Source organism: Vombatus ursinus, unplaced genomic scaffold, assembly GCF_900497805.2.
Source record: "Vombatus ursinus unplaced genomic scaffold, bare-nosed wombat genome assembly UNPS02001287.1, whole genome shotgun sequence".
Lineage (NCBI taxonomy): Eukaryota > Metazoa > Chordata > Mammalia > Diprotodontia > Vombatidae > Vombatus > Vombatus ursinus.
In genome coordinates this window covers 18150929-18170738 of record NW_020941065.1, presented here as the reverse complement: position 1 = coordinate 18170738, position 19810 = coordinate 18150929, and the positions used below count along the sequence as shown (strand labels likewise).

Sequence of the window (19810 nt, the reverse complement as noted above, 5' to 3'; positions counted from 1 at the left end):
TTTAGCTAGGCCCCAGGCCCTCCCCGTGCCTCAGTTTCCCCCGCGGGGAGCCAGGCCCCGCCCGCGGCCTCCTCCGCCCCCGCCCCCTCAGGTTTCTCCTCAGGACCCTGCGGCGGGGCAGGATTTCGGTAAACACCCACCCACCCACAGCCCAAAGCCTCCAGCGAGAAAGAAGCCAGGGCCCCCCGCCCCCCGCCCCCCGCCCCACCCCCACCCCTCCCCGCGAAGAGGAGAGAGCGCGACCTGCCCCTCGCAGCCAGCGTCTTCTGGCGCTCTTCCCGCCCACCGGCGGCTCATGAATAATGCATGAGTAGCAGCCCGCTTATTGGGCGCGGGCCCGCGGTGCTCCCCGCCCTGCTCCTGCCGGATTGGCCGAGCGCCTGCTCGGCGGCTGGCCGCCACCTCATGAATATGTAAATAGGAAACTCCCGACCCCACCCTCCCTAGAGACCGAGGCTGGGGCTGACGGTTATTAACGGCTCTCGCGTCTCGCGCACCGTCCAGTAAAGGCTTCTTCCTGCGCGTGCGCGGGCGCCCTTGAAGGTGGGGGGAAGTGCCAGGACGAGGCTCCTCCCACTCCACCCAGCAGTCAGTGATCTAGGTTGGAATCCCAGCTCTGCCACGTACTGCAGCGTGTGCACTCTGGGCTGCACAGTTGTGTGAAACTGGACTAGATGACCTCTTTTTGGTATGTCCAGCACTTAGCACATAGTAGGCGCTTAAGAAATGTTGACTAGGAGGCAGCTACGTGGCCCGGTTCATAGAGCGCCCGCCCCGGACCCAAGAGGACCTGAGTTCAAATCCAGCCTCGGACCAAACACTTGACACTAATTAGCTGTGTGATCCTGGGCAAGTCACTTAATCCCAATTGCCTAAAAACTAAAAAAAAAAAATAGTGTACTAGTAGCAGCTAGGTGGCACAGTGGATAGTGCACCGGCCCTGGACTCAGGAGGACCTGAGTTCAAATCTAACCTCATACACGTAACACTCACTAGCTGTGTGACTCTGGGCAAGTCACTTAACCCCAATCTCCTCAAAAAATAAAAAAAAAAGAATTGTTGACTGATTGATTGATTGATAGATGGCCCTCTGAGGTCCCTTCCAGTTCTAAGTCAATGAGCGCTCCCTGTCTGCAGCCCCCCTCCTCAGGAAACTTTTGGGGGCTGGGTGTGGAGCCGGAGAACCCAGGTTGCTAGCTTGTTTCTGAAGCTGAAAGTCCTAGGGGGGCCCGCTCCCAGTGTATCCTCTCTGTATCTGGTTTGTACAGAATTATTTGTTTCCCCGTTAGACCGTAAGCTCTTCGAGGGCAGGGGCTGCCTTTTGCCTTGCTTTGTATCCCCAGGGCTTAGCACAGCGCCTGGCACACAGCGGGCACTTTTTACATGTTAGCTATTATCATTGTTGTTTGCCTGCTGTCTTCCCCATTGGACTGAAAGAGAAGGGGGCAGCAGGGACTGCCTTTTGCTTATCTTTATATCCCCAGGGCTAGCACAGCTCCTGGCACACAGTAGGGGCTTAATAAATGTTTGCTCACTTGACCCCCTGTGGGGTGGGGGGCAAACGTTTAATTTCCCTGGGCCTCAGTTTCCTCCTCTGGAAAAGAAGGCAGTTGGCGCTATAAAGAGCTCAGACTGACTGGACCGTGCTCTCTGTTCCTCTCCCCGTAGCTCGCCATTCCTTCTAGCTCCTCGAGCCCCTGAGTCAGGGAGGGCACCGACGGGAGAGAGGGATTAGGGAGGCAGGAGGGAGAAGGAAAAGGATGGACCATGCAAAGGAAGAGAGGAGAAGGACAGAGGCGAGGAGAGGGTCACAGATTTAAAGCTGGAAAGGGCCAGCCTTTTCATTTTACAGATAAGGAGACTGAGGCCCAGAGGGATGAGGTCGTGCAGCCAGCGCTCTACCCTCGGACAGAAAAGGGGGAGGGTGGGAACAAGGGGAAGGAAGAGGAGAGCCCGAGGGGAGGGACTGGGGAGGGACTGGGGAGGGAATGGGGAGGGACTGGGGAGGGCCCCGAGGTCCAGAGAGCTCTCTGAACCAGGAAGCCTGGGACAAGCGAGCTGCTGTCTGGAGCTCCAGGTCAACCCAGTGGCCCTCGGCAGGGAATCCATGCTGTTCAGGCAGGCCCAGCGCCCGCTGGGCTGGGGGCTCCAGCGATCCCAGGCCTGGGGGTCCCGGAGAAACATCCAGCAGAGGAGCTCGCCCCAGCAGGCTGACATTCCCTTTGCCAGAGCCCGCATTGGCACGTTCTTCCAGGGGCAGCCCCGCCTCGGTAACCAGTACCTGGAGGACGCTTTGCTGAGGGGCTATCTGAAGAGGCAGCTGCCCACCCAGGTGTGTGTATACCTAAGCAGGGTGGCAATCACTGAGCAGAGCAGCCCTCGCCACGGTGGGAGGGGGGCGCCCTGTGGGAAGCCGGCCCCTGCAGAGGAGAGGCTGCGAGGGAAAGAGGCCACGGATGCCCATCTCCAGGCCCGTGCAGTGGGACGGGAGGGGACGCGGGCTCCTGGTCTAGCAGAGGAAGGGCATCTTGGCAGGGTGAGGATGTAGGAGATGAGCGGGCGGGGATCAGAGCCTGGGAGCAGCCCAGGGCCTGTCTCGCTACTGCTGCATGGCACCCTGCTCCCTCACTGTGCCCTGGCACCCCGGCCTCTGCCGGGCAGGGAGGCCGGGAAGGAGTCAAGTCCAAGGCAGCCGATAATCCAGGGTTCAAAAATGAAATTATTGGATAAAACACCAATTCAGAACGGACAATGGTAGCGAGTACACGTAGTACACAGTAAGCACTCAATAAATGCTTGCTGATTGACCAACAAGAAGTCGGAGGATGGAGAATCACAGCATCAGTGAGATCACAGACCCAGGGGTGTAGGCAGCCTCCTGTATGCAGCTGGATCTTGGGAAGCCTTCAAGGCCCTCCTGTAATGCCTGGGCTAGTCACTGGAGGGCAGGCAAGTCAAAGAATGTTTATTAAGCACCTACTACGTACTCAGGGCCCTGTGCTAAGCTCTAGAAGCACAAATAAAAACAAAGACAGCCCCTGCCCTCAAAATGCTTACAATCTAATGGGGGGAGACAAGGCACAGGAGGAAGCTGGAAGGGAGTCGGGGGTGGGGGGAGAAGAGAAGGGGATGGGATGGAAGAGCCAGTGCTGAGCCCACTCCTCCCTGGGCCCACGGCCCTGCCCACAGCCAGAGGGGCAGAGGAGGGGTTGGAGAAGGGAAGACCAGGCAGGCTGGCTGCACAGGGAGATTTCCCAGGGGTGAGTTTCCTGGGGAAGGAAGGTACTCTGGAGAGTCCAAAGAAGGCCAGCAGTGGGGTGACCGGTGGAAAATGGGGGGAACCCGTAGTAAGCAGGGCTCCCCTTAATAAATGCTCACTTTTTGTCCCTGTCTCTGTCTCTCCAACTATCTTTCTCTCCGTCTCTTCATCTATCTCTCCATACATCTCTCTCTCCATATATCCACCTCTCTCCCTCTCTCTCTATCTGTATATCTCTATATTTCTATCTATCTCCATCTACCTCCCTGTCTGCAGCCCTTCCTGAACATCCATCTATCTCACTATCTCTCTATCTCTCCATCTATCTCTCTATCCATCTACCTATCTATACATACATCCACTTCTCTATCTTTTTCTATTCATCTATCCATCTATCTCTCTATCTATTGATCCTTCCATTAATCTATCTTTCCATCTATCTATCTTTTAATCCTTTATTTCCTTTATCTCTCTATCCATCTATCATGCATCCATTTCTCTATCTCTCTTTCCATCCATCCATCCATCCATCCATCCATCTGTCCATCTCTAGCCCAGGCCCCCAGGCAGTTGTCTATATTACCTGTCTATTGGTTCCCCCACAGATGAAATCACATGTGATCATACTGAGTATAAAGTGTCACAATTCTGTGAAATTCCACAATAGTTCAGTGGTATACTATTACACATACACATAGGTGATGCGTATATGCCATTCCTCATCCACCACGTAGAGGGCACCATAGAGTGGCCTGAGCCCCTGGGAGGTTATGTAACTTCCCCAGGGTCATCTAGCCAGCATGTGCTCGCTGCTGCTAATGTTGTTACCCTAATTATGTGATTCATATTTGTGGAATGAAGGCGCCCCTGCCCCTTCCCGCCAGCCCAGTGTTCTGTCCATTGGATGGCCTTGGCTCAGTGAGTATCAGTTGAGCCAGCTCTGAATGTCAGTGGGATCTGTCTCAACACCGTAAGTGTTTAGCTCACTAATGAGATGTTTAGTCCTATGCTGCCAGTTTCATCCCTCAAGAAATGATGATTATCGAGTGGTCTCCGAATACGAGTTGTTTATCCTTGCCAGATTCCATTAGTGAGGCACAGTTGTCAGGTTTTCATCTGTATCACCCTCCACAAGGCCCAGGGAGTTGTGTGCTTTTAAGAGCCAAAGAGGAGTGTGACGGTACACAGGTGTCTGAAAGTCATGATCCCATGTTGGATGGTGGGAGAACCACTAAATACTTGTCCTGGGAGGGACGACTGTGAATCGGGTCAGGACTCCCAAAGCTAGCATCATCTGAGGGCCGGTGCCCAGATGCAGGGCTGAGGCCCGGCCACTGCTTGTGTGGAGTGATGAAAAATCAGTCTGATAGGTGTGTGTCTTTCTAATAAGGTTCCTTCTAGGTCAGGCTGACCTGGTTTGGTTCTGAAATAATGGAAGCCTTCACATCCTATAATCGTTGTGCTGCCTGCCGCCCAGCCCAGGCCCTGCTGATGTTAAAATCCAAGGCTCAGGGCCCCGTTTTTCCAATCAAAGGTGTTCCCAGAAGCATTATTCCTCTGTGCCTCTGATTAAAGCCAGCCCAAGGAATTAGGGCTTAATCAGCTTCGTTGTTCATTTTCATACTCAGAAGCTTCTCTCCCCACAAGCAAAACCAAACAAAAAACTGTTCGAGGATCGAGTTGGTTTGGCTGAAGCAGTTTTCAAATAACAAGACTCTGGAAACCTATTTGGTAACCTTTCATTCCACTAAGGCACAGCAGAAAGGTCATTGCCTCTGGAGCCAGGGATCGAGGTTCAAATCCCACATCCGATGCCTTCTGGGCAACGTGCTTAACTTCCCTGGGCCTCCATTTCCTCATCTGTAAAATGGGAGTCAGCCGAGGTGGCCTCGGAGGTACCTTCCAGCTAGAACTAGGATTGGTTGGCCCTGAAAAAACATTGGGCTGGGATACTTGGGCACCTCCACGCGGGCATTCGGCCCACCAGCGCAGATTACCATCCGTCGGTGCGTTTTGGTCCCGTGTGATTCTTGCCCCAGGTCTCCCATGAATCCTCCTTAGAAAACCACACGACACCCCCGATGCCTTCCTTCAGGCCCCAGCGTAGCACGCAGGCAGTTGATTGATGATACCTCACTACCACTCTGTGGTTGTATGGCCTCCTCTCCCAATCAACCATACATTTATTGAGTATCTATTATGTGCGGGCTCAGAAGAAAGCCTTGGAGGTAAAGCTTTTATGTCACTTCTCATGAACCAGCCAACACAGTTCACATGCTGAAGCCTTATGCAACCATGCCCTTTGGGTCACCCATAATTGCAATTCTTCTGGGGGACATAGGGAATAGAGTTGGAATCAAGAAGACCGGAGTTCAGATCCCATCTCTGACTCTAATTGCTATATGGACAAGTCACATAACATCTTGAGACTCAGTTTCCTCATCTGTAAAATGGGGGTAGTAATACCCACAGGGCTGTTGTGAGGTTAAAATGAGACAATAGAGGCAAAGTGCTTTTGTAGACTTTAAAGCCCTCCATGAGTCTCAGTTATTGTTACTGCGGCTTTCCACGATTTGTAGTTGTAATCAAAACTGGATCTTTTAAAAACACCATTCCCTCAGATCCTGCATTTCTTGGACAACATCCTTTACCCCACTCCATAAATCCCGATTTGCAATGCGCCGCAGCCAGCTCACGCCCACCCACCGTGTGTCTCTCTCCATTGCCCTCTGGGTGATCCTCACCTCCCCGTCTTTGGAGACTGCAGCACTCCATGACTCATAGCTATGCAAAGCCAGAAGAATATCGGCTTTAAAGAGCAAGGCCTTTGTTTCTGGAAGAAGTTTGAGGTCATTAAAAGAACTTCGAAGTTCCCCAAGGCAATCCATCCTGTTGTTCTTTTCCTCTAAAGGCAGGATTTTTAAAAAGCAGAGGAAGGGTGAGAGAGGGGCAAGAGTGAGGAATAACCATTGGACAGCCCATGGGCACCACTGGTAGCTTTGTGATTTGAGGAGTCCTTGAGAAAGGATCCCCAGTACATTGGGGCAACACAGATGGGCTAAGAGTCATACAGGAAGGGCTAGCGGGGTCTGTATCAGTGGGAGAAACACCCACATGGGGAAATCACTGCCCACCCCTGCCACAGCAGGATACATCTTCCTGCTGGATACCCAATGGTGAATTAAGACCTGCAATATAAATTGGAAATTCTGTAAAGAGGCAGGAGGAAAAAAGAGCTCCCAAGGCCCTGTTGACAGAAACATAGCAGGTCCCTCACCCCCGGACAGATGATGAGTTGGGAGCTGACCTTCTCTTCTTTGGCCCACTTCAGGGCTCGTTGGGTTTATCTTTCATCAGTGTCCTTCAGGATACTGTTGCCCGGTTAAGAAGAGAGCTCCAGGGCCCCTTCGATAGAGTGATGATGCCCTGGTCCCATTTCCTTGAAAACCCAATTGGCTCAGGTGATATCCAGCATCCTATTGTCGGCTGACGTTTCTTGCTCAGAAAGGTGGTTTCCTCTCCTTTCTCTTCTTTAGCTTCCAGATCCTAGACTCCTCTTGTTCAGCAACCCCATGACTGTGGGGGCTCTGAGCTAGGAGGTCTTCCACATTAGCTTGTTACCCATGCCTGGGATGCTCTACTCCCCATCTTTGACTTTTAGAATTTTTAACTTTTGAAAGAAGAAAGGTCTTAAGACCCAGCTCAAATACCACCTTCACACGGCGACCTCTTCTCCCCCTGCGCAAGTCCATCTCTGTGCTATGTTGTCTCCTCCATTAGGATATGAGTCCCTTCAAGGTAGGGATTGTGTTTACCTTTCTTAGCGTTCCAAGCAGTTTAGACAATGCCTGGCATGTAGCAAGGCTTTGATAAATACTTGTTGATTAATTGATATTGTGGAGGGGCCAGAGATGAAACCCCACCATAAACTCACATAACAGTGATTTTTTTGCAACTGAATTTAGGAGGGGATTGTCCTCTCGTTTCCCTTTTTTGTTGTACTCATAAGCATTCAAGGCTGGTCTGTAGGGCAGGCTCCTTGGTATAAAGAGTTCCCACATGCATGAGCCTTTCTCTTATAATAAATCAAGTTAATACCCAGCCTTGAATTCGCAAACAGGAGAGACCCAGTTCACATCCTGCCTCTAGAGGGTTCCGAGCTGGAGAGGAATTCAGAAGTGTTTGCATCATAGACCTAGAACCTTCGGAGAGCTAAAAGGCCACAGAGTCCAACGTCTTCATTGGACGGGGTCACACGGCTAGAGAACATCTGAGGCGGGATTGGAACCTCGGTCTTCCTGACACCTACTCCAACACCGTCCTCTCTCTAGCTATCATACCATGCTGCCTTTAAGAAATTCAACCTCTCTGGGCCTGGTTTTTCCTCATCTGCGAATTGGGACGACACCGCTAATTGTTACATTGCCTGGTGCTTTAATCTAACGCTCTCACTTCAGAGGCGAGAAAAGTAGGACCCATGAAGAATCATAGATTTAGGCTTGGAAGGGACCCCAAAACCCTCATATTGCGGATGAGGAGACAGAGGCTCAGGGAGAAGTGACCTGGCTGGTGTCCCCTGAGGAGCGAATGAACAGAAATAGGATTCAGGCCCATGGACTCCAGGCTAGGTCTCTGCGGTTGTCAGGCATGCTTCTGGATGGAAGCTGGCCACACTGACCCGCTCACTGGGTTAGGGTGTTTTCTTTGATTTGTTTGCAATACATTGTTATTGCTGTCTTCATGAGTTGTTTGTCAAAGGGAGAAGGGTCAGGGTTTCCAGCTTGACTCTGAGCCTGTCCCGCTGCCCGGAGCAGATAAAAAAGTTGGCTCCCTAAGAAACATTTGCAGAACTCCCGAAGCTGCTCCCACCCCAGCCCGTCCTGAAACACGGGGCCCACCCAATCCAGACTGAAGGCTTGGTCGATGGCCACAAGGCTCGGTGTCCCTTCGCCCACACCCATTCCCACCAGGGCCAAGCTCTCATTGCCTGCTTCCTTCATTCATCTTTCTGACAGGCCGAGGAAGGCTGACAGGTGTGGGCGGAGGAGCCGCTGGGGGAAGCCTTGGCCTTAATGAACGGGGCCAGGGAATGACAGGGGCTGTAATTGTCAAGTCTGCTTGATTGACCTTGTCAGGGACGGGTCTGGAGGAGAATGTTCTGCACTGATCAGAAACCGGTAGCAGGCTCGGAGGGGCCTGGGGATTCACTGCCCCTTTCAAACCAAGCTTCCCTTTACTTACTGGCTGTGTGGCCCTGGGCAAGTCATTCATCCTGCCTCTAAGTACAAAGAAGGTGCTGACCTGCATAGTAGGGGGAGCGATGAAATCACGAGTCCAGGCTCTACCCCATCTTTTATATTCGTCAGAACCAGATAGCATGAAATTCTTGCAAGGACTCATCTCAGACCTGCCCTTTGGGAAGGTCACTTTGGCAGCTTGAGCAGAGGCCAGACTAGAGCGGGGAGATGAGGCAGGGAGACCGCTCCCACAGCAGCTATTGCAGTAACCCAGAGGGGAGGGGATGAGGGTCTGCACCGGCGGGATGACCGAGCGACACCAGGTTGGATTCTTCCTCCTTGCTGGCGAAGACTCCATTCTGTTCTCTCACCTCCATTTGTCACTGAAGGCTTTGAGGCAGCCGATGCTATGACCAGCCCAGCGCAGGCATGCATAAGGAAGATTACCGTGACAGTGAATCTGATGGATGGGCTGGGGCGGGCCAGGAGAGAGGGTAATGAGCACCTGGGTGACTGAGGGAACAGAGAGGAGGGGACAGATGCCAGAAAGGCTGCATGGGGGAACTGGTGACCCTGCCTCTCCAGCACCTCCTCCCTAGACACATCAGCAGAATTGGGGTACAACTTCACCCCTCTTCTTCCTACCAAACCTCATTCATCCCAGTCCCTGCCCCAGCCACATAGGATCCCAGAGAGTTGGAAAGGACTCGAGAGTTCTAGTAGAGCTACCTCACTTTACAGATGGGGAAACTGAGGCACAGAAAAGTTGTATGACTTACCCAATATCACACAGCTAATAAGTGGCAAATGCAGAACATGAATGCAGGTCTCATTCCAAAGCCAGCACCCGGTTTTTGTTTTATCTCTAAGTTCAAGTGATGGAAACTAATCTTGGGAATCAGGGTGGGACATTTTCAGTTTTATGATGCTGCCGATGGCCTCGGACATCTCTATGGTTGGGGGTGGTGAGTGCTCTGACTGTTTAAAAAGAGATATTAATGCTTGTTTGGCCACCTTTTCTCTTTCTTTTTTTTTAATTGATAAGAAAAGCCAGAGAGTTACAGCAACCAGACGCTGCTCCCCACCCACCTCTGTCCCTTTCTTTTCCTCCCAGGAATGGGTTAATGGGCTGTTCCCAGTCCCTAGAGGGACATGTCCTCCTTTCAGTCTCACTTTCCTTGTTTACCATGCTTCTCACGTCTTCAGGCCCAGCCCATCATACTGCCAGGCAAGAAGGGAAGAAAAATGAGCCAGGAGATAGCAAGCAGAGCAGCGGATTCAATCCCAGAGGACAAAGGAAGGGTCAGGCAGCCTGCATTTATCCTCCACCACCCTAGCATGTTTCCCGGCTTTCTCTTTTCCTGTAATCTTCCCCTCAATACCTTTCCCCCTGCCCCTATGCATTGTCTTAGGCGAGATTCCTTTGTGAGGCCGGATGGTCCATCACTTTCCCTGCTGTGTCCTTTCAGCCTTCATCTTTGGACAGTAGAAGCTGTATTCTGAGTGACTCAGGCAGGATAAAGAAGCAGGAGAGAGCCACCTCTGGAGCTTGGGCTCCAGGATCCACGTGAGGCTTCTAATGTCAGGCAGCACAGATGCTGCTGTGACTGGAAATGTGCACTTCTGAGGCTTGCTGTAGTGTGATAAGAAAAAGAGAAAGGAAGAGAGAGAGAGAGGGAGAGAAGAAAGAAAGAGAAGGAAGGAAGGAAGAAAGAGAGAAGGAAGGAAGAAAAAAGAGTGGGAAAGGAAAAAGAGGAGGGAAAGGAAGGAAGGAAAAAGTGGGAGGGAAGGAAAGGAAACAAAGAAAGAAAGAAAGGAAGAGAAAGAAAGAAGAGTAAGAGAGAAGGAAGGGAAAGAAAGGGAGGAAGGAAGGAAGTAGGGAGGGAAATAAAGGAAACAAAGAAAGGAAGGAAGAGAAAGAAAGAAAAGAGTGGGAGGGAAGGAAGGGAAAGAAAGGAAGGAAGGAAGAAGAAAGGAAGGAAGGAAAGAATGGAAGAAAGGTTCTAGATATAATCACAAGGTGTTAAATTAAACCTAACTTTGATCCCTTTGTGACACATGAACACCTTTGGGAATTAAAACCCTTACAGGAAGAGCAAAAATGAGCCATGTCTCTGGGGCCTTTAAAGATCTGAGCCCTGGGGACTTGGCTACTTGGTGAGTGAGAAGCTTTCTGGGGAGGAGGCCTTTTCATGTAGCTTTGAAAGGCATTTCATTGACCAGTAAAAGACCCTACATCCATGAGTAGCAAAGACATACACTCCAGAGGTGGATAGAAATACAGGAAAGAAGGAAAGAAAGAAACATTTATTAGGCACCTACTATGTGCCTGGCACTGTTAAGCACTTTACAAATATCTCATTTGCTCCTCACAACTCTGGAAGGTAAGGTGCTATTATTATTCTTTCCAACTGAGGCAGACAAAGGTGAAGTGACTTGCCCAGGGTCACACAGTAAGTATCTGAGACCAGAGTTGAACCATATTTTATATCGTTATAATTTCAAAGAGTACGAACTTGAATGCATTTGACCACTTCAGGGGAATCATTCACACTGAGACCTAGTTGTAAATATGTCCATGGGCAGGCTGTTAATGGAAGCATACCAGTGGGGGCTCATAAGCTTTGGCTTCAGAAGTAGCCACCCAGAGGTACCTTGAGACCTGAGGTAGCAGCTGCCCTCTAGAGACTCAATTCATAAGTGCATGTGCAATTTGAAGGAGCAACCTAGAGGGGGTTTTACACAAATGCAAAAGTGAGACATCAACATTCCTGCCCTCAAGGAGCTTATGTTACAATGGGGTGAGGGTGGGCAGGGGAAGGTGTTTTTGGTATGGGAAATGATCAGGATGGTGATGAGAGACAGAGAGAGAGGAGAGAGAGACAGAGAGAGGGGAGAGAGAGACAGAGAGAGAGGCAGAGAGGAGAGAGAGGGAAAGGGGGAGACAGAGAGACAGAAAGAGAGAGAGACAGAGGAAAAAGAGACAGAGAGAGAGGAGAGAGAGGAGGGGGGGAGGGGGGAGAGAGAGAGATGGAAGCAGAGAGGAGAGAGGGAAAGAGAGAGGGGGGAGAGAGAAAAAGAGGAGAGAGAGAAAGAAAAAAGGAAGGAGAGAGGGAAAGAGAGGGAGAGGGGGAGAGAGAAAGAGAAAGGAGAGAGGGAGAAAGAAAGAAGGAGAGAGAGAGAGGAGGAGAGAGAGAGACAGACAGAGACAGAACCAGAGAGAGAAGGGGAGGAAGGAAACAGTAAGCTCCTTCTGTGTGCTAGTGCTGTGCTAAGCCTTTTGCAGATAGCAACTCATTTGACGGTGAGGTGAGGAGACAGAGACATTGCTTCCCCTCCTCCCAGAACATCCCCCTCAGGGGCTTGGGTAGGGTTGTGTCTGCACTAGACTGGCCACCTGTTGCAATCTGCTTCTGGAATGCTCCAGGCTGGCTCTGATCTACATGGGCCCAGAGGTGTGTCTGATCCTTTCAGCTAATTCTAATGCAACTGCTGTGTGGTGTCAGCTAATTTCAACCAATGATCAAAGTACTTCTCTCCTCTCAAATTGATTAAGGACCTGTTCATACCTAGTATACACTTTTGATTGATTAATCAAGAGACCCCCAAGGATTCAGTAATTACATTAATTGGTTGGGGGAGTGAGTGTTCACGCCTCCCTTCTACAAACCCATGAAAGAATCACCAGGAATCTCTGAGTCATCTCACACTTATTTATGTTAATTCATTTCACCAGCTGAGGGAATAACCCCATGGAAGGAAGGAAGGAAGAGAGGAAAGAAGGAAGGAAAGTAGGAAGGGAGGAAGGAAGGGAGAAAAGAAGGGAGGGAGGGAGGAAGGAAGGAAAGAATAAGCAAAGGAAGGAAGAAGCAAAAGAAAAGAGGGAAGGAAGGAAAAAGGGAAGGAAGGAAGAGAAGGAGGAAAGAAGAAAAAAGGGAAGGAAGGAGGGAAAGAAGGAGAAGAGGGAGAAAAGGAGGAAGCATTTATTAAATGCCTACTATGTGCCAGGCATGGTGCTAAGTACTTTACAAATAGCATCTCAGTTCTGTCCTTATAGCACCCCTGTGAGGTAGGTGCTATTATTATATTACGTTTGAGGAAACTGAGGCAGAGATTAAGGGACTTGCCCAGGGTCATACAGGGAGTATCTGAAGCTGGATTTGAGCTCAGGTCTTCATTACTCCAGGCCCAAAGCTCTAGCCACTGTACCACCTGGTTGCCTCTAATGGCATCCCACACAGGTCCTTGAAGTATTGTTGTGAGTGCATGAGAGAGAAAGACTGCTAAGGGATATCAGTGGAGAGAACAGCCACTTCCAACTCGGGGCATGGCAGGAGCCTTCATGGAGGAGGTGCTTGCCACTTGGGATAGGCCTTGAAGGATCAGAAAGCTTGAATGGCTGGAGCTGGAAGGAGGATGAGAGGGGAGGAAGGAGAGCTGTTATGTGCCCCAAACGGAAACACAAGAAGGATGAAAAGAGTGGCCCAGTTTGAGGAGCCGAGAATGGTCCAGTTAGGCTGAAGTGGAGAAGGGGAGCAAGGGGGGAGGGAGAACAGTGGGAAATTGGGCCAGAAAAGTAATTTGGGAGCAGACTGGGGGGAGGGGCAGCATGAATGACAAGACGCAGAGTCTGGACCAGATCCAGCCGGGTTCTGAGCAGAGAGGAGCCACACGTGGGGAAGATTAATCTGGCGATGAGGCCCAGGGTGGATGGGCTCCATCCGCCAGAGAGACTGGAGCCCAGCTGCCCAGCCCTGGCTGCCCAACAGTCTAGGGGAGAGGCTGGCACCAGGGACCGCTTAGGCTAGTGACTATGAGTGTGGCAAGGAAGGCGGGGAAGGGAGGGGCAGGCAGGGCTTGGCAGGGGCAGGTCTTCTGATCCGGAGCCCAGTGGCAAATAGCCAGGCCTGCTCCGACTGTCCCTCCACACCAGAGCCGTGAATTTATCTGGGTTGGGGAACAATGGATAGGGTGGTCCAGGAACGGATTCGTTGGGTAGAAAAGCTTCCATCAAGGAAATTCCCTCTACCAGGGCCAGCTGACACCGTCTCAATAACCCCAGAGAAATGCTTAGGGCAGTGAGGAGCTTATCAGTCTGTTCAGGGATCCCACAGCCAGGATGTGTCAGAGGCAGCACTTGAACTCGGGTCTTCCAGGCCCTAAGGCCAGCTGCCTGATAGTGTTAGCAATAAAATAAATAGTAATTACAATTATGTAGCTCTTTATCATTTCAACAGCACAGGAGGAGATTGAAGTCTATAGAGAGCCAAGGCCTGTAGAAAGACCGATGGTTTTGCAGTCATTGGACCTGGGGCTGAGTTCTAGCTTTGCTGCTTTCCTGTGGCCTTTGGGTCCCAGTGTCTGCAAAAATAATGATGATGATGATGATGATGATAAGAGGATTAGACTAGATCAGGGAGTCTTAACCTGGCATTTATTAGCTTTTTAAAAAATGTATTTTGATAACTTTAAACATAATTGGTTTCCTTTGTAATCCTTAGTATTTTATGCATTTAAAAACATGATTCTGAGAAGGGCTCCTTGGGGCAGCTAGGTGATACAGAATGCTGGGCCTGGAGTTAGGAAGACTCGTCTGTCTTGAACTCAAATCCAGCCTCAGACTTACTAGCTGCATGATCCTGGGCAAGTCACTTAAACCCTGTTTGTCTCAGTTTCCTCATCTGTCAAATGAGCTGGAGAAGGAAATGGCAAACCCCTCCAAATATCTTAGCCTAGAAAACCCCAAATGAGGTCATGAAGAGTTGGACAAGACTGAAAAACAACTGAACAGCAATAAAAACGTGATTCTGAGGAGTCCATAAGCTCTACCAGACTGCTGCCCAAGAGTCCATGATGCCAAAGAGATGAAGATCCCCTGGCCTAGAGGGTCTCTTGAGTTTCTTTTCAGTTTTAAACTCAATAATCCTGTGAGCAGTTGAATGCTAAGACCCCTTCCAACCCAAAAATCCTGTGCTTTCACCCCCACTTTCCCACATGGTCGTCATGGTAATTCTGTGAAGGAGTCATATGGTCCCTATCTAATATCAGGACTCAGAGATTGAGCCCTAGACAAGGCAGAGCTGAGACCCCATCCCAGGCCTTCTGACTCCCAGTGCGACATTTTCGCCATCCAATCCAGTGTAACAATCTGGAGCTATTACGGCGGCTGTTACTATTCTCATCGGTCTCCCTGTCTGTAGGCCTGCTCCTCTCCAGTCCGTCCTCCCTATGGTTGCTAAGTTGATCTCTCTAGAGCACATCTGGCCATATTGTTCCTCTGCTCAATAACTTTCCTTGACTCTCTGTTGCCTCCTTAATAAAACACAAACTCCCCTGTTAGGCTTTGAAAGCCTTTGACTATCTGGCTTCAGGCTTGTATAATAATACTCTATTTTCATTCTCTGGGGTTGGGGATCAGGAATAATATCTGAAGAGAAAATTAAAGTAATAAAAGTAATCTCCAGGGGCAAGGGGACCAGCAACAGGGGGCATCAAGACAGGCTTTTCTGTAGGAGTTGGGACTTAAAAGAAGCAAGGGATTCTAAGAGGTAGAGGTGAGGAAGGAAAGCATTTCGGGCTTGGGTGATAGCCTGTCCAAAGGCATGTCAAAACAGCTGACATTTGCACAGCGTCTGAAGGTTTGCAAAGGGATTTATATACATGATCTCACTTGAGTTTTATGATGACCTGTTAAGGTAAGCAGTATTATGAATCTTCCTTTTATAGATGAGGAAACTGAGGTTCAGAGGGGCCCCCAGAGAGGAGTTCTCTGAGGTCCTTCTGATTCCAAGCCACTCTATCCCGTAGGACCTTCTCTCAGTGTTCCCACTACTTCCCTATTTCTTCACTCCTCAGGAGGGGGTGCAATTGGGAAGGGAGGTCCCACACCAAATTTGGGGGCATCTTCTTTGCAGGTGTTTGCAGCAGTGAACCAGGACCTGCAGAGGTTTGGAGCCCGCGTGTCAGATGAGATCCTCTCCCTGGGGCAAGAATGTGAAACAAAGCCCCCCAGACTGAAGCCGTTTGACGGGTGGGGTCAGCGCGTGGACCTCGTCCTCACCTGCTCTGCTTGGAAGAAGCTGAAAGAGATTTCGGCTGAGGAGGGGTTAATCGCCATAGGCTACGAGAGGAAATACTTCGGCTGGAGGTGAGAGCCCTGGCGGACATTTGGGGTCATCCCAGGGCGCACGGTCAGAGGAAGGAGCGCTGGGTCTGGGGCTGGTTCTGCCCTTGAGCTGCTCCGTGACTTGGGCCCTCCAAGGCCCGTCCCCTTCCCGAGTCATGGCATCATCCGAGAGTCAGGGCGAGAAGGGGCCCTGGAGGTCATCTGGTCCAGCCCCCTGACTTTCCACACGAGGGGCTGAGGCCCGGGCGCTTAGAGCGTCTCGGTCACCCAAGGAGTAAGAGGTCTCCCACTTGCCCCATTTGTAGATAGGCGGCAACGATGTTTGCAGGGATTGGACGTGAGCAGTATAGTGGATGGAGGACTGGCCTCAAAGTCAGGGAAGCCTGAGGTCCATTTCTGCCTCGGACATACTCCAGCTGCATGACCTTGGTCAAGTCCTGCTATTGTCAGAAGGAAGGAAGCAGGGACACGACAAGACCTCTAGAGTCAGAGACCCGAGTTCAAATGCCACCTCTGACGATGACTGCCTGCGCAACCTTGGCCAAGGCACTTGACCTCACTGGGCCTCAGTTTCCCCATCTGTAAAGGGAGATGGCTGGATGATATGGCTTCTGAGATGTCTCGAGGCTCTAGGTCTAGGATTGCATTGGTTGTAGACAAACAGCTGCTCCGTGTTGGAGGAAGGAGTTCCCGCACTGGGATTCCCCTACATCAGTGAAGGCACCAGTCTAGACAAATGCGGCATGCCTGCCCAAGCATTCCCAAACATGGTAATATATGGAAGGGGGCTTCATGGCCCAGAAGTGAGTGTCTCAACCCCCTTTTCCTTTCTTGCCTGTGGAGGGGCCCCAGCTGCCGCTGAAGCCGCCATGCTCTGTACCTGTAAACATGGCCGTCAGTCATGCCTACGTGCTGAACCATAAAGAAATAATTAGCCGGGGCTAATGGCCCATAATCCGGCCTATCTGTATTCCATTCCCAAGGGTTTTCTCCCAAGTTGTTAGACAGGCAGGAACATAAAACTTTGGCCTTGGTGTACGGCTGTGTGCTTCCCGAAAGCAAAGGCTGGCTTGTGTTGGGGGTGGAGCACTGCATGAGGATACCAGCCTCCAAAGCCTGCCTGTTTCCTGGGTGACCTCAGGCGATCCCCTTCCCTTCCTCAGGCCTCAGTTTCCCCCTCTGCAAAATAAGGTGACTGTACTAGAGGATCTCAAAGATCCCTTCCTGATTTAGTCCCTCAGTCAATAAGCATTTATTAAGCACCAGCTATGGGCCAGGCTCTGGGAGAAGTACTGGGAATACAAAAACACTGACCAACCGAAAACCAGTCCTGCCTCGGAGCGCTCTCAGTCTCGTGGGAGTGACAGCCTGCAAACAAATGATGGTGTATAAGGCACTATTGGCATTCTATTGCATTTCGTTCTATTAAAGGCCTACTAAGCACCAGGTACAATGCTAGAGGCCGGGGATCCAGAAACATTCCTTGTCCTCAAGGGGTTGATGCTCTAATTGGGGGAGAGGGGGGAGAGGGGAGGGAAAGGCACAACCCGAGCAAGTACACACCTACTATGGACAAAATCATTTCCAAGGGGCCCGGCATTGTGACAGAAATGAGTATTTCTCTCGTATTTAATGACTAATTATTGAATTAGGACCAAGATATTTCTCAGGCAGCCTTTGAAGTGCAGGGCTGATACTGAAAGGGAGAATTCAGATTACCTATTCAAAAGGCAAAGTTAGGTGAATTGATGGATTCCAACACGTTGTGTTCTACTCCAACAGGTTTGGGAAAATGCGGATTCTCCCTTTTGGAAGATGGGTGATATGGAATACAGACAATTCTTTTTGACCAAAATTGAGTGATCAGAGTCATGTACCCCAGACCCTCATTAAAATAGGTCCACCTCTCATTATAAAATTTATTCTCTCATTAATAATTAAGTTGATTTCCACCCTCAGCAACACCCCCTCTTCCAAAGGCATATAAGCATTGAGTCTTTGAGGGGCCTTTGGTCTAAGACAGACAGCCAAAGAATCATCCTTTTATTAATAATATGCTAGAATTATTAATAAAATTATTAATTACCCAGAAACTATGTCTCTCAAACTTTTAATACCTCACAGTTAGGAAAAGAAAGGTCTCACTCAGGAGGTGGCACCACAGCCATGCTTCGAAGACACCTAAGGAGTCTTCAAGGCAAAGGGGACGAGGGAAAGCAGCCCAGGCCTGGCCGACCACTCGTACCTTAGGACTCTTAGCCAGGACAAACTACATTTTGCTTCCCTCATCTCCCTCTGGATTGAAAGGGGGAAAACAGTCCTCTGAGCTTCAAACAGGAGAGAATAGGTCTTCCCCTATGGGAATGAAGTGGGTACGGGGGTGGGACCACACCTTCTACCTCTTATTTCCTTAAAGTATAGTGATTCCTGCTGTGGTCAGCAGATCCAAGGGGCCTCCGGCTGTCATTGTACTGAGAAATTACAGGTTTGGTTTTAAGCACAGTAATTGGCACATAGTAAGAGCTTAATAAATGCTTTTTTACTCATCCATTCATCCATCCAATTCATCCATCCTTTTATCCATCTATTCATCCATCCATCCATCCATTTATCTACCCATTTGTTCACCCACCCACCCATTCATTTATCCAACCATTTGTCTATTTATCCATCTATCCATCCATTTATCCATCCATCTATTCATCTATCCATCTTTTTTATCTATCCATCTATCCATCCATTTACCCACCCCCCATCCATCCATCCATCCATCCATCCATCCATCCATTTATCTACCCATCTGTCCACCCATCCATCCATTCATTTATCCATCCATTTGTCTATTTATCCATCTATCTATCCATTTATCCATCCATCCATTTATCTATCCATCTATCCATCCATTTACCCACCCATCCATCTATTTGTCCATCCATTCAAGTTGAGCAGGCCAGTGACAAAGCCTTTGTAAGTAGGAGTCTCACCCTGCCTCACCAAAGAAAGGAAAGAAGGGAGTCCAGGAAGCTGCTTCTGAGTCAGGCGGCCAAGCAGGGAGACAAGAGGATCCTCTGAAATGGAGGCCCAAGGAAGGGAGAGCCAGGCTGCCCGTGGCCTCCCCCATCCTGGCTTGTGTCGACTCTGGCTTTTCTCCATGTTCCTCAGCCGCGTGTACCAGATGGCCAAGCTGTTCCTGTTCTCCCCCTCTTCTGGAATGTTCCTTTGCCCCCTGGCCATGGCTGATGGTGCTGCTAAGGTCCTGGAGGTGAGAACCAAAGGAACTCAGAGCTGGTGTCCTCCCAGTCTCTGCCCCCCTGCCCCCCACCCTTGACCTCAGGCTGAGGCTTCCAGCTCCTTTACTTCCTTGTGGCTTAACCTCTGACCTCAGATGACTCCTTGGTTTTCCATCTTCCTAATAAAAAATGGAGACCCCAGCCCCTTGCTCCTGTGGGGCTGCATGCCCCAAGCTGCTAAGGCATCCATCCAAGCGTGACCATGACTCTACGCTTAGACGGGGGCTAGTTAGAGGCTCAGGGAGCATTTTTAAAGTGCCTACTGTGTGGTAGGCACTGGAGACACGAGGACAAAAATGAAATCCCTGTTCTCCAGGAGCTTACACTCTTTTGAGGGGAAACAACAAAAATAACATATAAGTAGTTAAATAAATAAATAAATACAAGGTAATTTGGGGGGAAGGGAACCAGGCAAATGACTCCTATGGGAGAAGGCACCACAGCCAATGTTGAATGGAGGTAAGAATCCCAACAGGTAGAGGAAGGCGTGGAGGGATAATCAGCAAAAGCACAGGCAGGAGAGGGGACGGTCATGTCCAGGGGACACAAGTGAAACGGCTCCAAAGTGTCATCCGTCACCATCAACAAGCATTTATTGAGCACCTACTACATCCCGGGCACTGCTCTAAGTGCTGGGGATGCAAAGAAACACCAAGTGTCCTGGGTGCTTACTGCCCCAGGCTCTATTCCTTTCCTCCTTTTCTTCCCTCATTTGCCTTCTCCGACCTCATCCCCTGCAGGTGATGAAGCCCTCAGGGGCAGCCGGGGAAGCTTTCGGTCATCTGACTTCACGAGACCCAAAGCACTTCTGGACCTCTGGCCAGTGGATGACCGAACGGAAGGGAGGCTCTGACGTGGGTGAGTGGGGCGGAGGCGGAGGAGCTCAGGGGTTCTGGCC

At 50.4% G+C, this 19810-nt stretch overlaps 2 protein-coding genes across 2 annotated transcripts in view; one reads left to right on the top strand and one right to left on the bottom strand.

Moving 5' to 3' along the window:
- The window catches only part of HORMAD2 (HORMA domain containing 2), a 74086-nt gene extending 73800 nt beyond the window's left edge, over positions 1-286 (bottom strand). Inside the window, exon 1 of the mRNA XM_027865288.1 lies at positions 244-286. The gene's annotated coding sequence lies outside the window, so the exon portion shown is untranslated. The remainder of the gene's footprint in view (positions 1-243) is intronic.
- Positions 287-2048: 1762 nt separating this feature from the next.
- The window catches only part of LOC114045502 (acyl-CoA dehydrogenase family member 11-like), a 28598-nt gene continuing 10836 nt past the window's right edge, over positions 2049-19810 (top strand). Inside the window, exons 1-4 of the mRNA XM_027865548.1 lie at positions 2049-2332; positions 15411-15643; positions 18785-18884; positions 19653-19770. Coding sequence (XP_027721349.1) covers positions 2108-2332; positions 15411-15643; positions 18785-18884; positions 19653-19770 — 676 coding nt within the window. The 5' untranslated portion in view covers positions 2049-2107. The remainder of the gene's footprint in view (positions 2333-15410; positions 15644-18784; positions 18885-19652; positions 19771-19810) is intronic.